General features: G+C 46.3%; 1 protein-coding gene across 16 annotated transcripts in view; it reads left to right on the top strand.

The window, feature by feature from the left end:
- The window catches only part of CELF1 (CUGBP Elav-like family member 1), an 83,503-nt gene that overhangs the window by 64,175 nt on the left and 5,376 nt on the right, over positions 1 to 13,952 (top strand). For 12 of the 16 annotated variants that reach the window (XM_029914770.1, XM_029914766.1, XM_029914767.1 and 9 more), the window contains 7 exons: positions 63 to 224; positions 2,680 to 2,755; positions 4,214 to 4,342; positions 4,655 to 4,765; positions 5,446 to 5,631; positions 8,039 to 8,182; positions 8,605 to 12,604. In XM_029914770.1, the coding sequence (XP_029770630.1) occupies positions 63 to 224; positions 2,680 to 2,755; positions 4,214 to 4,342; positions 4,655 to 4,765; positions 5,446 to 5,631; positions 8,039 to 8,182; positions 8,605 to 8,732 (936 nt within the window). In that variant the 3' untranslated portion in view covers positions 8,733 to 12,604. Of the gene's footprint in view, positions 1 to 62; positions 225 to 2,679; positions 2,756 to 4,213; positions 4,343 to 4,654; positions 4,766 to 5,445; positions 5,632 to 8,038; positions 8,183 to 8,604; positions 12,605 to 13,952 lie in introns of those variants that run through there. The other 4 variants (XM_029914761.1, XM_029914762.1, XM_029914765.1 and 1 more) reach the window with 4 other exon arrangements.

A 13,952-nucleotide genomic window follows, 5' to 3' on the forward strand; every position in this document is an offset into this window, starting at 1 on the left:
AGGAGGATTTTTCCTTCGTGCAGAAGGAGGACTTTGACCCTTTGGCTTTGGTGTTTTCATAGGGTTGCTCATCTCCCATGGTGGTAAAATTTGCTGATACGCAGAAGGACAAAGAACAGAAGAGAATGGCCCAGCAGCTCCAGCAGCAGATGCAGCAAATCAGCGCAGCATCTGTGTGGGGAAACCTTGCTGGTCTAAATACCCTTGGACCCCAGTATTTAGCAGTGAGTCTTCGTGGTTTGCTTTCTGCAGACTGTGCAAGCTCCCAGCTGTTTCTTCTTGTGCTGTCCCTAGCTAATAGACACAATGGCATTTATGACTTTAACGTATCAAAATTTTACATAAAACTTTAGGGAATGCAGTATTCTTTTCAGTAATGTTAGTGTATCTGTCTCTCTTGTGTGCGCGCGCGCTCTCTCTCTCTTTCTTATTAACACATCTTTGGTTATAATTTGAGACTTCCACTATAATTAAAGTGAAATCCTGATTTCCTGATACAGAGATTTAGAAATAACTCTTGTGTCCACATCCCTTCATTTTTTAAAGAAGAAAATACTAAGAGAATCTTAACTCCCAAATATTTCCATATTTCTTTCTCCCAGATATAGAGAGCATATTTAAGCACTTATTGAGTCTTTACTGAAGAGGATGATAAATATTTCTTTCCACTGACCAAGAGCGCAAGATACTGACATGAACGTTATTAAATGAGTGTTACAGATAGATTTTTGAGTTCACTACATTGTAGATGGGTAGCCTTAACTCTTTTTTGTTGAGTTTGAGTCGTGTAGTCCAGTGGCTCTAATTTAGTATTTAAATTTATTAGATCTACAATATATGTTACAGGGGATCATCACTGCCTTAAAACCTTAAAAGAATAGCAGATAGTACAAAATACTTAAAACTGTCTTATCTGTGAAGCTATCAAGGTGGGAAAATCAGTGGTGAAACCATTAGATTTATTTGTATGGATAGTCCCAAAAATATATACCTAAGAATAAGTATACACTTTTACTCCACATCCTTTAAAACATTGTCCCATACAGAAACAGAAGAAGGGCAATGATTTCTATCTCCCAGTACTGAGCTCTGGCTAATTTGATGCCTCCTGGTTTCATATTTCTAATATGCTAGAAGAAATCCCAGTTTTCCAGCTAGTATTTCTCTGAAGTCAAAAAGTATAGATGATTGGTGTATATCATCAGATTAAATCATTTCGTAGTTCTAGAACATTGCCTGTAAGTTCAGGAAATTCAGAGAGATTTTATCTTAGTCTTGGGCCAAAATGATAATGTGTTTGAAATTATCTCTTATATGCATTTGCTTTTCTTAGAGAGTTTTGAAGGTCCTTTTTTAGGGTAGATTCCCCTTATTATTGCTATTGCCACACCCAGCAGCACATGATGGTATTTGTTGAGAGCTGCGGTCTTTTTGTTTCAGTTAGACTTGATCTCTGCCCTCAGACCTGTTCTCATTTAGGGAGGAAATGAACGTGCCAGGTATAGAAGGCACAGCCCACCAGTTGGGGTTGAGCACATTGCCCAGGGTAGTTAAGACAAAAATGAGGATGTGGGGGTATATAAATAATAATACATTATTACTAATCATGAGGTTCTTTCTGGAAAGGTGGACTTGAATCTCTAGTCTTTTGGACCAGAGCAGTGGCTCTTAATCTTCGTGGGGTGTGGACCCCATTGAGAAGCTGATAAAAATTATATGTATATGCATTTTCTGATTCTATATCTGGAGGTTTGAGGACCTCCTAAAACCTATATGGACTAAAGGGATTCATGATGACCGAGGACCCAGGTCAGGTGTTTATGGAAATGGGCAACAGGTTGAATAAAGGATTCAGAAACAAGAATACCAGCTGTTCATGTGGAAAAATGACTGGCTTTGAATGGAGCAAAGGTTTTCAGCAGGTTTATTAGGTGAAGGTTGTTGTTTGCAAAGATAGTAAGATCATGGAGATCCATAAGCTCATGGACAGGCTCTTCTTGTATTTGTTAGGGGACAGCCATTGAAAGAGAATATACACTGAACTGACCAAGTAGTCTGTCAGTCATTCGGTCGTCTGTAACAGTAAAGACCAGTTTTGTGTGTGTCGGGAGAGAGAAATGGGGATGGATGGATATGTAGCATCAAAAGACTGATGTAGTCATGGTTCTGTTGTGACCACTAAAGAATGACTCCATGAAATACCCTGAAATGGTTAGATTTGATATTTAAAACGTGTGAGGTAGAAATTGGGTATCTAGATGGGAACAGTGTGCAAAGTAAGATGTGTGGACTGAACTAAGAACTTGGGAGTGAGGAACTAGATGTGGCAGTCATCCATCTGCAGACTCTCATCAAAGTGGATTGCATAGCTGCTGCAGTTGAACTTAGTTTCTGCTCTACTTCTGTGCTCTGCTGTGCTGCCTTCTGTTGCCCAGGGACTTGAGCTTGGCTCAATACTCAGTGACTGTAACTGCCTTCTGGGCCAGGGCTTTAGCTGTGTCATATTGTCCTGTGCTGTCATAAGCCTCATGTTTCTGTTGTGTTGGCTTGGGTTCTTGTCTTCAACTCTCTTCTCTCTGGGGGCCTCTGCACTCTCGCTTTGCTGTGCTGTAGAGTTATCCCAGATGCAGAACCAGCCCTCACTCTCACTCTTGTTCTGTTTTTTGGTGTAATGTCTAGCTTTATTTGCAGCTCCTTCAGCAGACTGCCTCCTCTGGGAACCTCAACACCCTGAGCAGCCTCCACCCAATGGGAGGTAAGTGTTTCACTGCTGTGGAGGAGCAGCAGCAACCAGGCCACCAGACCCAGCTAACAACAGTCTGAGAGCTTTGCACCGTTTGTACAGAAAACGCTTTCCCACTCATTACATATACCTAATGCAAGATGCACATCCCAGGACTCAACTGCCTTGTATCTAGAAGGTGGCTTTGTTAGTTGCTGATGCAAGATTGCTTTGGGGTTGTCTGATACTCCCCATCCCTTTAAGTCTGTCTTGAGGAGGAAGATGGAAAAAGACCTATTAGCATGTGTGGACTATCTGAGGCCATTTTGATAAGGAGAAGATTGTAGGAACTGTGTTTGCACAATGAAGTGACTTTTCCAGTGACTCTGGAGTCTCAAAAGAAATCCATGCAAATGGCTTACCCAGAAACTGCTAGAATCTAGGCAGATAATTTGCCTCTGTGTCTTATACATATTATTTCTTAGGTGAATTACGTTTTGTTGCTGTTAACACACATGGAAAACTTAATTGACAATTATCTGAGTTGATGACAGAATGGGGGCTCCACAGACAAAAGTAGGCCGCCAGACAAGTTAGTGGAGTCCCAGAGCTTCTGTTCCTAACCCTTCCGCGGTGTGTTAAGGCCCAGCAAGTGCATTTGAGAAAAGGGGCAGTCTTAGATGAACTGCATTTTACTGTGTGAGAAATTTTGATAGTTCGCTTTGTCTCAGGGACTCGAAGTTTGCTGTGTTTTCCAAGAGTTGCTAAGTGTTTGGAGATCTGTGTTGTAGTTTCGTTTTTTATTCTCCCTAACTCTCCCTGCAATCACCACAACCCATCTACTTTTCCATCATCCGTAAATGGTTTGCAACACACTGTGCAGTTCAGATTTCTTGTTCCTTTTAACTGTTGCTTGGGTTCTGCTTTTTTTCACCTCAGTGTTTTTCTCTCTCCTCCTTCTGATGAGTAATCTACTTTTAAAGCAGTGGTTTAGTCTTTCTCCTATTGCTGTTCTCACATGCATCCCCGCCGTCATTCCTCCCTTGCCCACCTGGATCCTGCTGCTGCATGTAGTGCCTGTCCACCATCATCGGAAAGAGCAAATCCCCTATAAGTGTGAGCGAGGGGCTCGGATGCAGTCCTGCTCTGTGCCACAGGTTTTGTCATTTGTTGTTCTCTCGGACACCTGGTGTGTGATGATGGTAGACCACAGACCTAACCCTCTCCTGGTTTACTGACTGCCGGTCCCACTGTGAATGTTCACTTGCGGTGGCATGCTATTGGGTTAGATATCTCTTCTCTGAGGAAATGAGGTCAAGTGTCTCAGTGAGTTGAGGGTATCTGAATCTTTTTGGAGCCTTGTAGTATTTCTCGTGGTTTATCTAGAAGAGGTCCTCTTTGGGACCAGCCTTCCCAGTGTGTGCGGTCGTTGCTGGAGTGGATATGAGGAACCCTTACCTGCTGGCTGATCTCTTGCTTTGGATGTTGCAGGGTTAAATGCCATGCAGTTACAGAATTTGGCCGCCCTAGCTGCTGCAGCTAGTGCAGCTCAGAACACACCAAGTGGTACCAATGCTCTCACTACATCCAGCAGCCCCCTCAGCGTGCTCACCAGTTCAGGTAAGCGTGTCGCTGGAACCCAGCGTGCCTGGTGCAGAATCCCAAGAGAAGGGTCTGTCGTTCTGGAGAGTGGTTAACATCCCTTTCCAAAGGGGTCAGATTATGAGCAATTAAATTTCAAATGTCATCTTCTGACTTAAGAAAAATCTCACAATTTGAAGTATATTGTTACTGTCATTTGACTCTGTCGCACAGCGACAGTTACCAGAATCATTAACTGAAAACCGCTTTATGGAGAGAATACTTGAGTGTCACTCTTGTGCTGAGAAGCATGTGTTGGCTCAAGTTTAACGCTTGGGTTTCTGGTCACAGGGTCCTCACCGAGCTCCAGCAGCAGCAGCTCTGTCAACCCCATCGCCTCCCTTGGAGCCCTGCAGACATTAGCTGGAGCAACGGCAGGCCTCAACGTCAGCTCTTTGGCAGGTGAGAGGCAGCCCCTGGGTGCCATCAGGCCATTCTTTGTGCAGGTAGCACATTTTAAACAACCCTGGTAGGGGCCCCAGTAGAATGAACAGAGTGGCCCGGTGAAGTTAGGAATAATCATGGGATTTCAAGTCAGACCTGAGTTAAATCCTACCTCTGCTCCTTAACTAGGCTGTGACTTTATAACACACTTCTGAGGTCATTTTCTCTCTGTAAAGTGGGAATAGAATACTTTGAGGGTTGTGAAGTAAATGAGGACATAGGTAAAGTGCTGAGCATATGACTTAGCACAGTGCCAGGCACGTAGAATTGCTGCTCTTGTGATGATAGGGTTTACCCGCGTCTTGTAAACCACACACACCTCTTTTAGTCCCCAAACCTGGGATGCTTATTTTCCACATTCCAGCTCTTTGTGAGAAAGTAGCAGAAAAGCCAGAGAGAAAATGGAGTAGGTCATGTGTAAGCACTGTCATTTCTTATACAAGTTAGAAGGATGTATTGGGGAGAGACACACCTGCTTGTGGCATTTTTTAATGTTCCCGTTAGCAGCGAGGCCTGGTGAGTGTCCCGAGATCTGACCAGTCAGGGAGAAGCTGAGAGATAAAAGGGGAAATTTTGGAGTTTTTGTTTGGCATCAGCCAAGTCTTTCAAGTGTTAATCCTGCTCTTCTCCACACCAAGGGATGGCCGCTCTAAATGGTGGCCTGGGCAGCAGTGGCCTTTCCAATGGCACCGGGAGCACCATGGAGGCCCTGACGCAGGCCTACTCGGGAATCCAGCAGTACGCTGCCGCGGCGCTCCCCACTCTGTACAACCAGAACCTGTTGACACAGCAGAGTATCGGCGCCGCGGGAAGCCAGAAGGAAGGTGAGTGTGGAAGGACAGCAGAGCTGAAGGCAGGGCAAGACCAGGAGGATCGTTTAGGTGGTCAGATCAGTGCTTTTCATTGGCTGTGTCAAGTAGACTTGACTGAGTAGTCTGAGTAGACTAAGAAGTTCTGGAAAGTGTGCTCTGCTTTCGGAATGTTCTCTGGATGTGGCTCGGATCAGAGCCTGTGTTTGCCCTCCTGCGATCCCGCTGCAGGTTTTAGATGAAGAACCATACCGTGTGTGTGACAGTAATTTGTCCGTCTTTCTTTGTTAGGAAGTCCTTTTTGTGGGTTAGACATTTGTCAGAGGGTACCTTCAGTCTAGGTGTCCCTTTTAAGCTCTCTTAACTTGGCATTTCCGTCATTTTCTGACCTGTGCTTTTCCTAGTTAACGATGCACTGAGGAGATGGGACAGAAAATTATGGCCCGTGGGTTGATGGATTGGGAAGTGTGTGCTGTGACATAAATGGTGTTAAATTCAAGAGAGACTTTCTAGACAGAAAGAGGCCTGAAGGTGGTTTGTATCCATAGAAAGTCCTGGTGACACCTCTGTGCTCATACTTGACTGGATTTCTGCAGCCAGAGCTGGCAGGGTTTAAGCACTGATGTGGAAAAAAGACACATCACCTCTATCGCCATGGCAGCGAGGACTCCTGGTGTGGTGTGTCCTCACCTGCTCCAAATCAAGATGCTTCTGGACCCTAAGATGTGGTAGCGGGGGACCTGGTAGAACTGTGGAGACAGACAGTAAAGCAGGAGAAGCGTGAGGTGTCCCACATGGTACTCTGAAGACTGATGAATGGGAAGGAGGGATGGAGAGCACCAGAGGCACAGCATGTGTGTAGAATGGTCAGAGAAGGTCTCTGACTTGATGTTTAACCAGAGACCTGAGGAAGTAAGGAAGCAAGAGGTGCATACATCTAGAGGAAGAAGGGTAATGGCAGAGGAGCACCTCTGTTTCATCAGTGCAGAGGCCCTGATGGCAGTAGTTTTCTGTAATGTGTTTGGTGACAGCGGGGAAGCCAGGTGGCTGGAGAATGACTTGAAGTTACAATCAGTGGTCTTTGGTTAGAAAGTCATTGAGTGGAAATGGTTGGAAGAGGAAAGCACATTCTGTTTTTGAGCTCAGGGTTAATCATAGGTACCTGTTTTCACTTTTTTTCCCAAATGTTTGGGTTGTTATTTTTTTTAATGTTTTTTATGTTTTTGAGAGAGAGAGACAGAACAGGAGCAGGGGAGGGGCAGAGAGAAGGAGAGAAGGAGAGAAACAGAAATACAGAATCTGAAGCAGACTTCAGACTCTCAGCAGAGAGCCAGATGTGGGGCTTGAACCCAAGAGCCATGAGTCCATGACCTGAGCTGAAGTCGGATGCCTAACCGGCTGAACCACCCAGGCGCCCCAATGTTTGTTTATTTTTGAGAGAAAAAGAGAGTGGGCACACGTGGGAAAGGGGCAGAGAAAGAGGGGGACAGAGGATCCAAAGAGGGCTCTGTGCTGACAGCTAGCTCAGAGCCTGGAGCCTGCTTCAGATTCTGTGTCTCCCTCTCTCTCTGACCCTCCCCTGCTCACGCTGTCTGTCTAAAAATAAATAAAAACCATTTAAACAAATAAAATGTGATTTCTCTGTATTGAGGTGCACTATACATGTGGTAAAATGCACCTTTGGGGAATATATAGCTCTGTGAGCTTTGACGAGCACACCCAGTCACGTGACCACCTTCACAGATGGAGAATGCTTCATTGCGCCCCCCCACCCCCCCAATTCCCTCATGTCCCTTATTAGTCATTCCCTGCCAACACCTCCTGCCTCACAACTGCCAATCTCTTTGCTGTCCTGGTACTTTCTAGCACAATTTTGAAATCTGTTATGTTTATAATCTCTTTCTACTTCTTTTTCTACGTTTCTGTACACACCTTGAGTCTCCAGTTTTATTGCACCACGTAGAAGTCTGCCTATTTTATTGTCTAAGCACTTGCTCCTCCCACAAGGTCAAATTCTGACACCACTTAGTGGGAAGGAGTGTGTTTCAGTAATTGCTGTTTAGTTTCTTGTTTTGTATTTGGAGAATCTGTTTAGTTCTCCAAATGAATCTGTGGATTGGGACACAGACCGTTTCAATGCCGGTGGAAATGAGCAACAGTGGTAGGGATTAAGTTTGACACTGATACTGATGCCTTTCTTTTTTTTTTTTTTTTAAGTGTATTTTTGAGAGAGGGGGAGCACGAGCATGAGTAAGAGAGGGGCACAGAAGGGGAGAGAATCCCAGGTAGGCTCTGCGCTGATAGCAGATCCCACGACCCTGGGATCATGACCTGAGCAGAAACCAAGTGTTGGACGCTCAGCCAACTGAGTCACCTAGGGGCCCCAGCACTGATGCCTTTTCAATCACTGGGTATTTTGAAGGTCCAGAAGGAGCCAACCTGTTCATCTACCACCTGCCCCAGGAGTTTGGAGATCAGGACCTGCTGCAGATGTTTATGCCCTTTGGGAATGTCGTGTCTGCCAAAGTTTTCATAGACAAGCAGACAAACCTGAGCAAGTGTTTTGGTATGTTGGCTTCTCTTTTGGTGTTGGGAGGGTTAAGCTCCTTTACCACGGAGAACAAGAAGGGGCTGAAAGCAGGAAAAGTGGGGTTTGAATTGGGTTACTATTTAACTCAACCTTAGGCAGATCAATTTATTCATTGCTGTAGTGTGGATGATGGATTTTACCTGTACAGTTGCTCCAGAAGTAAAAATAACGTATGGAAATAGTTTGGTCAGAAAACTTGAAAGTGCCATGTAGGTAGAAGTCAGGTGGTACTGTCAGGAACCTCATTTGTTTCATGTGCTGTAATTTCCAGAATCCTTGTCCCTGCTGAGAAATTTGGGATTTGAGACTGTGCTCATAAGATACCTCTTGTGTCAGGAGGACTCAGAATCTACTTGGCTCATCAGGTTCCTCACCCAGGTTTCTTCTTGGGTACACAGGTTTTGTAAGTTACGACAATCCTGTTTCGGCTCAAGCTGCCATCCAGTCCATGAACGGCTTTCAGATTGGCATGAAGCGGCTTAAAGTGCAGCTCAAACGTTCGAAGAATGACAGCAAGCCCTACTGAGCGTGCTCCCCTCTGGGACTGGAGTGAGAGGGTCTTCTGGTAAGTGGGGGAGGAGCACCCTTAATGATTCGAAGCCCTAAGGCTGTGTGTTGACAGCCCTGGACCCTGATCCCTGCCACTCTCGCAGGCACAGCTTGCCCTGAAGACTCGGCTACTGCCTTCTGTGGGAGTTACGCTTCGTACAGAGGACGAGTTTGTGCTTTGGTTTCCAGTGTTTTACTTTGGAGTTTAGGTGCCATATCCTGAGTTTTTTTCTTTATTTAAAGTTTGCTGTGTTTGTAACCAGTGTGTGTTGAGAAGGACCAACATCAAACCGCCCTGGGGGGAGGAGGGGGATTGGAAAAACATTTAAGAAAGATCAGAGCTTTCCCCAAACTACCCCAAGAGAGAGGACTGAGTGAAACCAAACACTGACCCCAAAATCTCCCTGAGTGCGAGAGTGGGTGAAATGAGAACTGTCACCCAAGAGCCTTTGGGGGGGGGCGCGGAGGCGAGGCTGGCGTCGGAGGCGAGTACAGTGACCCACACCCAATGACCCCGGGAGCTGGAGGCTAAAGTGCCTCTGTAGCTGCCTTCTGGGGAGTTACTGAGTTCTTGCCACCTGTTTTTCAGATTCTTGTGCAGGATTTCTGCTGCTCTTTCCCAAGAAGGGGAAGACAGTTCTCTGGAAATAAAGCACCTGTTAAATTAGCTTGACATATGCAAAAAGCAGGGAGACATCACCCATTATTGGCTTTTCCAGCTGCCCATTGGTGTTGGATTGGCTCCGCCTGGCTGGTGGCTGTTAGGAAGAAGTACCCAGTCAGAGAGGTCGTTTATAGTTTATTTCAACACCACATTTTTAGACCATGGCCCATTTCAAATAGGTCCCTTTAAACGAGGCCTCTAGGCAAGACACTATCTGGTTTCCATCCTTGTAGTTGACCACAGCAAAGAGTGTCACTTCCATCCAAGCCACCATTTTTTCACGACGGCAGATGTAAGAAGGGCTTATAATGTCTTGCTTAAAGGGGGCACCTCTCCTGAGCAGAGTGATCAAAAGCCATCAAGTTAGGGGAGGAGGAGCCGCCTTCTTGGTGTGCCTGAATCAGAAGGCCCCTTTAAGTCAGAGTGCTGCATTTGTCAGCGGCCAGCACTTACTCCGTAAAAGGATGAGAAATCTGTGCTTGCCTCTGTGGTTGAGGGATCCCGGATATGGTATACCCCTCCCCTCAACACACACAAGGCAGGCCCCTCTTCTAACCACTCCAGCCCCTTCTGCTCTTGGGGACAGAGGAGACAACAGGACGTTTACAGCCTCCATATGGATTTAGTGTTCATTTACCTCAGTATTACCATGTTCATTTTTGTCCTCGTGCTTACAGTTAGCTCCCTGCTGCCTCCCACAGGCCTCACCGCGGCTCTTGCCTGTGACCCACACAGCCTCTGGGCCCTTCCTCTGCTCCAAGAAATGCTGTGGAGCTGGAGAGCCACAAAGGAAGCGCTGTTGGGAATGTGCACCTGGGCAGAGGTAGCCCTGTTGGGATATGACTCTTAACCAGGGACAGGGTCCCTGGGATCTTAAACCTCACAAACATCGGTCCTGACCCCTGACAGCAGAGATGAGATTAAAGGGGTTGGTTTGGTATTAAGTCAGATGGGGACTCTTTCCTTGTCATACTGTCCATTTGGGTCACAGACAGGGATTGACCGTCTTGCTGTTGTACAGATAGTTTGGTGGTGTGGGATTATCCCATTAAAGCAGGGACAGCGGTTCCCTTCCCATAGTGACAACTTGGGTCTGTTGTCCTCTAAGAAACGTGAAACATACTTCTTAAGCTGAACCACGTAAACTTGAATTCCGTGCACTGGGAGAAATGTGTCCTGTGTTTCAAGGATAAAACTGTTCCAAAGGCTTCCAGGGTCATGATGGGATTTTTTAAATAAATGCAAAAAATAAAAATAAAAAAGAAAAAAGAAAAAAAGAAAAAAATGCTAGGTTGGGGAGGCGCTGTTCTGAATCCCAACCGGCTGGAACCAAGAATGTCGTTTCTATTTTTATAGAAGTTTTATACAGCTCCGGGGTGGAGAATATTTATTACCTAAATTATATCTCTGGAAAAGGCCAGGATTTTGTAGAATCCAGAATGTGATTGTTGTACACACAGGGTGCTGTGTATGATTGAAACTACTGACTCTCTGTGGCCCGTTTGCAGCCCAGCTAATAATCTGCCAGAGGGGAAGGAGTTAATGCTGTGAATTGGCAGAGGAGAGAGCTGTGCTCCCCAGGGTTCTGCCGGTGCTGTGACAGCTGACCTTCTGTTCTGTCTTCCTACTTGGCCATCGTGGGGGTTTCCAAAGCCCAGAACTCTGCTCCCTCCTTACTTTCTTTCCTATCTTCCTCCTCCCCCATTTCACAATTATTTGTCCATGGATTTGTCCTGGGCTCTGGGACCTTATGAAACGCCTTTTCCAATAATATGAAAGGCAAAGGTGCAGTCAGCCGCCTTTGATAGCAGACCCAGAGGGTTCCTACCTGCTCGTGAGTTCTCTTTCCTGAAAGGAGCGTGTGCCACAGCAGGGCCCTGGGCTGCCACAGCGGCCAGCTGGTGAGACCAGGCGCCTCTCTCTGTTCTCTCCTCTGCCCAGCGAGTGAGCACAGTAGCACTGCCCGTGAGCACAGTTCTCTCCCCAGGCCAAAGATGGTTTGTGAAGAAGCTGCTCCCCTACAAGTCTCACAGTGTGAAGGGTTCAGCTCCGAGAGTGGAGACTAGCAGTCGAGTCTTAAGCAGTCCTTTTCTGTTGTGTGGGGGTTTCACTTCACATAAATGTGTTTTCTGCTATAGTTTTGTTTCTTACTTGGGTTTCATCATGAAATTAATTTGCCTTGAATGCAGCCAGACACTTAACTCCTGGGTCCCACATGAGTGGCCAGGGCCTGCATGGAAGCTAAGAGCTTGGATTTCTGGAAACAAAAGGCCATCCCCATAGAACTGAGGAGAAGTCCTGGCCCTGCCCCCTAGAGAGATCCCCCATCCCTGCCGTGCTCTTCTGCCTTCTCCTGGGTTTGAGGAGGGGGGAGGCCGCTGCTCTGCTCCACCAGAGAGACCTTACCTTCTTCCTCGGACGAGTTTGGGTGCCTTGGGAAATCCAAGCCTTAGGTTCCCTTCTGTCTCTGGCAGTTGGATGTTTTCTTGGTGTCCTCCATGTCCTTTTTGACTTTCCCTGTGTCCATTGTTAGCATGTGCAAAAGTTCCCTGTCATTACCCAGCCCCGCCCCACCCGCCTCCTCATTTCAGGGCTGTACACAGTGAGTGTTCCTCTTCTCTCTCTCTCTGTTTGGATGTATTGCTCTGTGTAACTCAGTGGGTCTCCCTCTTTCTGGTTTGTTTTTTTTTCTAGATTCCTGCCGTTTGTTCATCGTTGTGCCTAAAGCATGTCGATGTGGCGTCAAGTACATCGTCCAAATCCCTGTCTCTTCAGCTTCTCTGATGCTTGAACTCTCACCTTTGACCTTGTGTTGACCTTTGATGCTGACTTGTATTTTTATTATGTTTGTTTCTTTCTTTGTTATTTCTTTTTTTCTTTTCCTTTTTTTTTTCTTTTGTGCTGCCAAATTGGTTTTGCTAGAACGACTGCTGAAGGGGAAATATTTAAACTTGCATTTGAATATAAAAAAATCTATTTTTCTAGAACTTCATAAGATAACCACTTGATTTTGTGATTCCAATTCTTTGTAACTGTCTTCAGAGCAGCCCTACTAGCACATACCGCGTGGTGTTTGTATTTCTGTGAACACACAGCCAGTCCGTTTCTAGGCTTTGTTTCTCTGTGTGCTTAGTTTTAAAGACAACTTTGAAGTAAACAATGAAATAAAAGATGTCACTAAAACCTTTGAGGCTCCTGAGCACATTTTGCTGATATAGTTTGTGGGGCTTGAGGAGACCACATGTGTTCTTTTTGTTTTTCTGAGTTCTCAACTGCAGAAAACACCTGAACCCCTTTCCTTTTTGACCACAGACTGCAGTTTGGGCCCCGGCCAGCCCGTTTTATTTTTCTTTTGTGGTTCTTCCCTGTAGTGACCCTGCAGGGAGCCTTCAGATCCCTCTGGCCCCTTCCCCTCAGCCCTGCTATGCCCACCTCCATGCTTGTTCCTACAGTCTCCACAGCAAAATGTGATGCTTTTATTTTTTTTTTTTGTTTTTGTATTGTTTTTGTGTTTTTGTTTTGAATTTTTTCCTTTCCTACTAAGATTATGCCCAGAAAAAACAAGTTTTGCATGTTTCCTGCTGTTTCTTCACACCTTCGTATATATCACCTTCACCTCTCTGTTTTCTATAGTTTGTGCAAAAACTGACCGATTTAAAAGGGTTTCAAAGAAGCTGTTTTAAATTGTTGTGGGGTTGATTATTTTTTTCAAGATTGTATTGTTTTATTTTGAAGTGGCAATTTTCTCCTCTATTGCCCTTAAGAGCGTTTGCCTGTGCACTTAGACTGTCGCCTCATGTGGCCTCCAGGCCTGGGGGGGGGCTGGGGGGGAGCAGGGAAGGGGGCAGGAAGCTGGCTGCTCTGCTCAGAGATGGGTGGGAAGGGGGCCTGGACAGGCCCAAGGGGCAGAAATAGCACCCAGAAGGTGGCTGCGGGTGGGCAAGAAGTTTAGCGCATTAGGGGTAGTGAGCGCCCCGAAGAAGGAGGGTGCTCGTAACCACTCGAAGGAGGCCATCCATGCACTAAGCGGCAACATACCTGCCAGCGCTTTTCCTAGGTGACAAGCACAATACTACAGTCTTCACACTGTTTACAGCCCTGGGCACCAGCTACCCCACGCCGACTCTTCACCACAGCTCTGCTCTTGCTTAGCTAGTGGGGTGGGGGTGAGGGCAGGGATTTGGTTTTTTTGATTTTGATTTTTGTTTTTCTAATTGGCTGAAGAGCCAAATAGCTACTGTCCCTGGGTGCCAGGCAAGCCAGTTCCTTGGTTCCCCGAGGGGAACTCGCTCTCCTCTCTTGTGGCACCATCCAGCCTCAGGGTCTTAGGGACTTGAGTAAGAATGTGAATGGCGGAGAGAGAGGCCAGAGGAGACTAGAGGTCACAGGATGGATCTGTGTAGGTAAGAGGTTGCAGAGAGGGAGGAGCTTGTGGTAGATTCCACCCAGACCTAAGCTGCTGGCGGGTGGGAGAGCTGGGAAGTAGGATTGTCCAGGGAATGGTGAAGAGGGGTAGCCGAGGGATGGGGGGGG

The sequence above is a fragment of the Suricata suricatta genome, chromosome 11, assembly GCF_006229205.1.
Source record: "Suricata suricatta isolate VVHF042 chromosome 11, meerkat_22Aug2017_6uvM2_HiC, whole genome shotgun sequence".
NCBI classification, from domain to species: Eukaryota; Metazoa; Chordata; class Mammalia; order Carnivora; family Herpestidae; genus Suricata; species Suricata suricatta.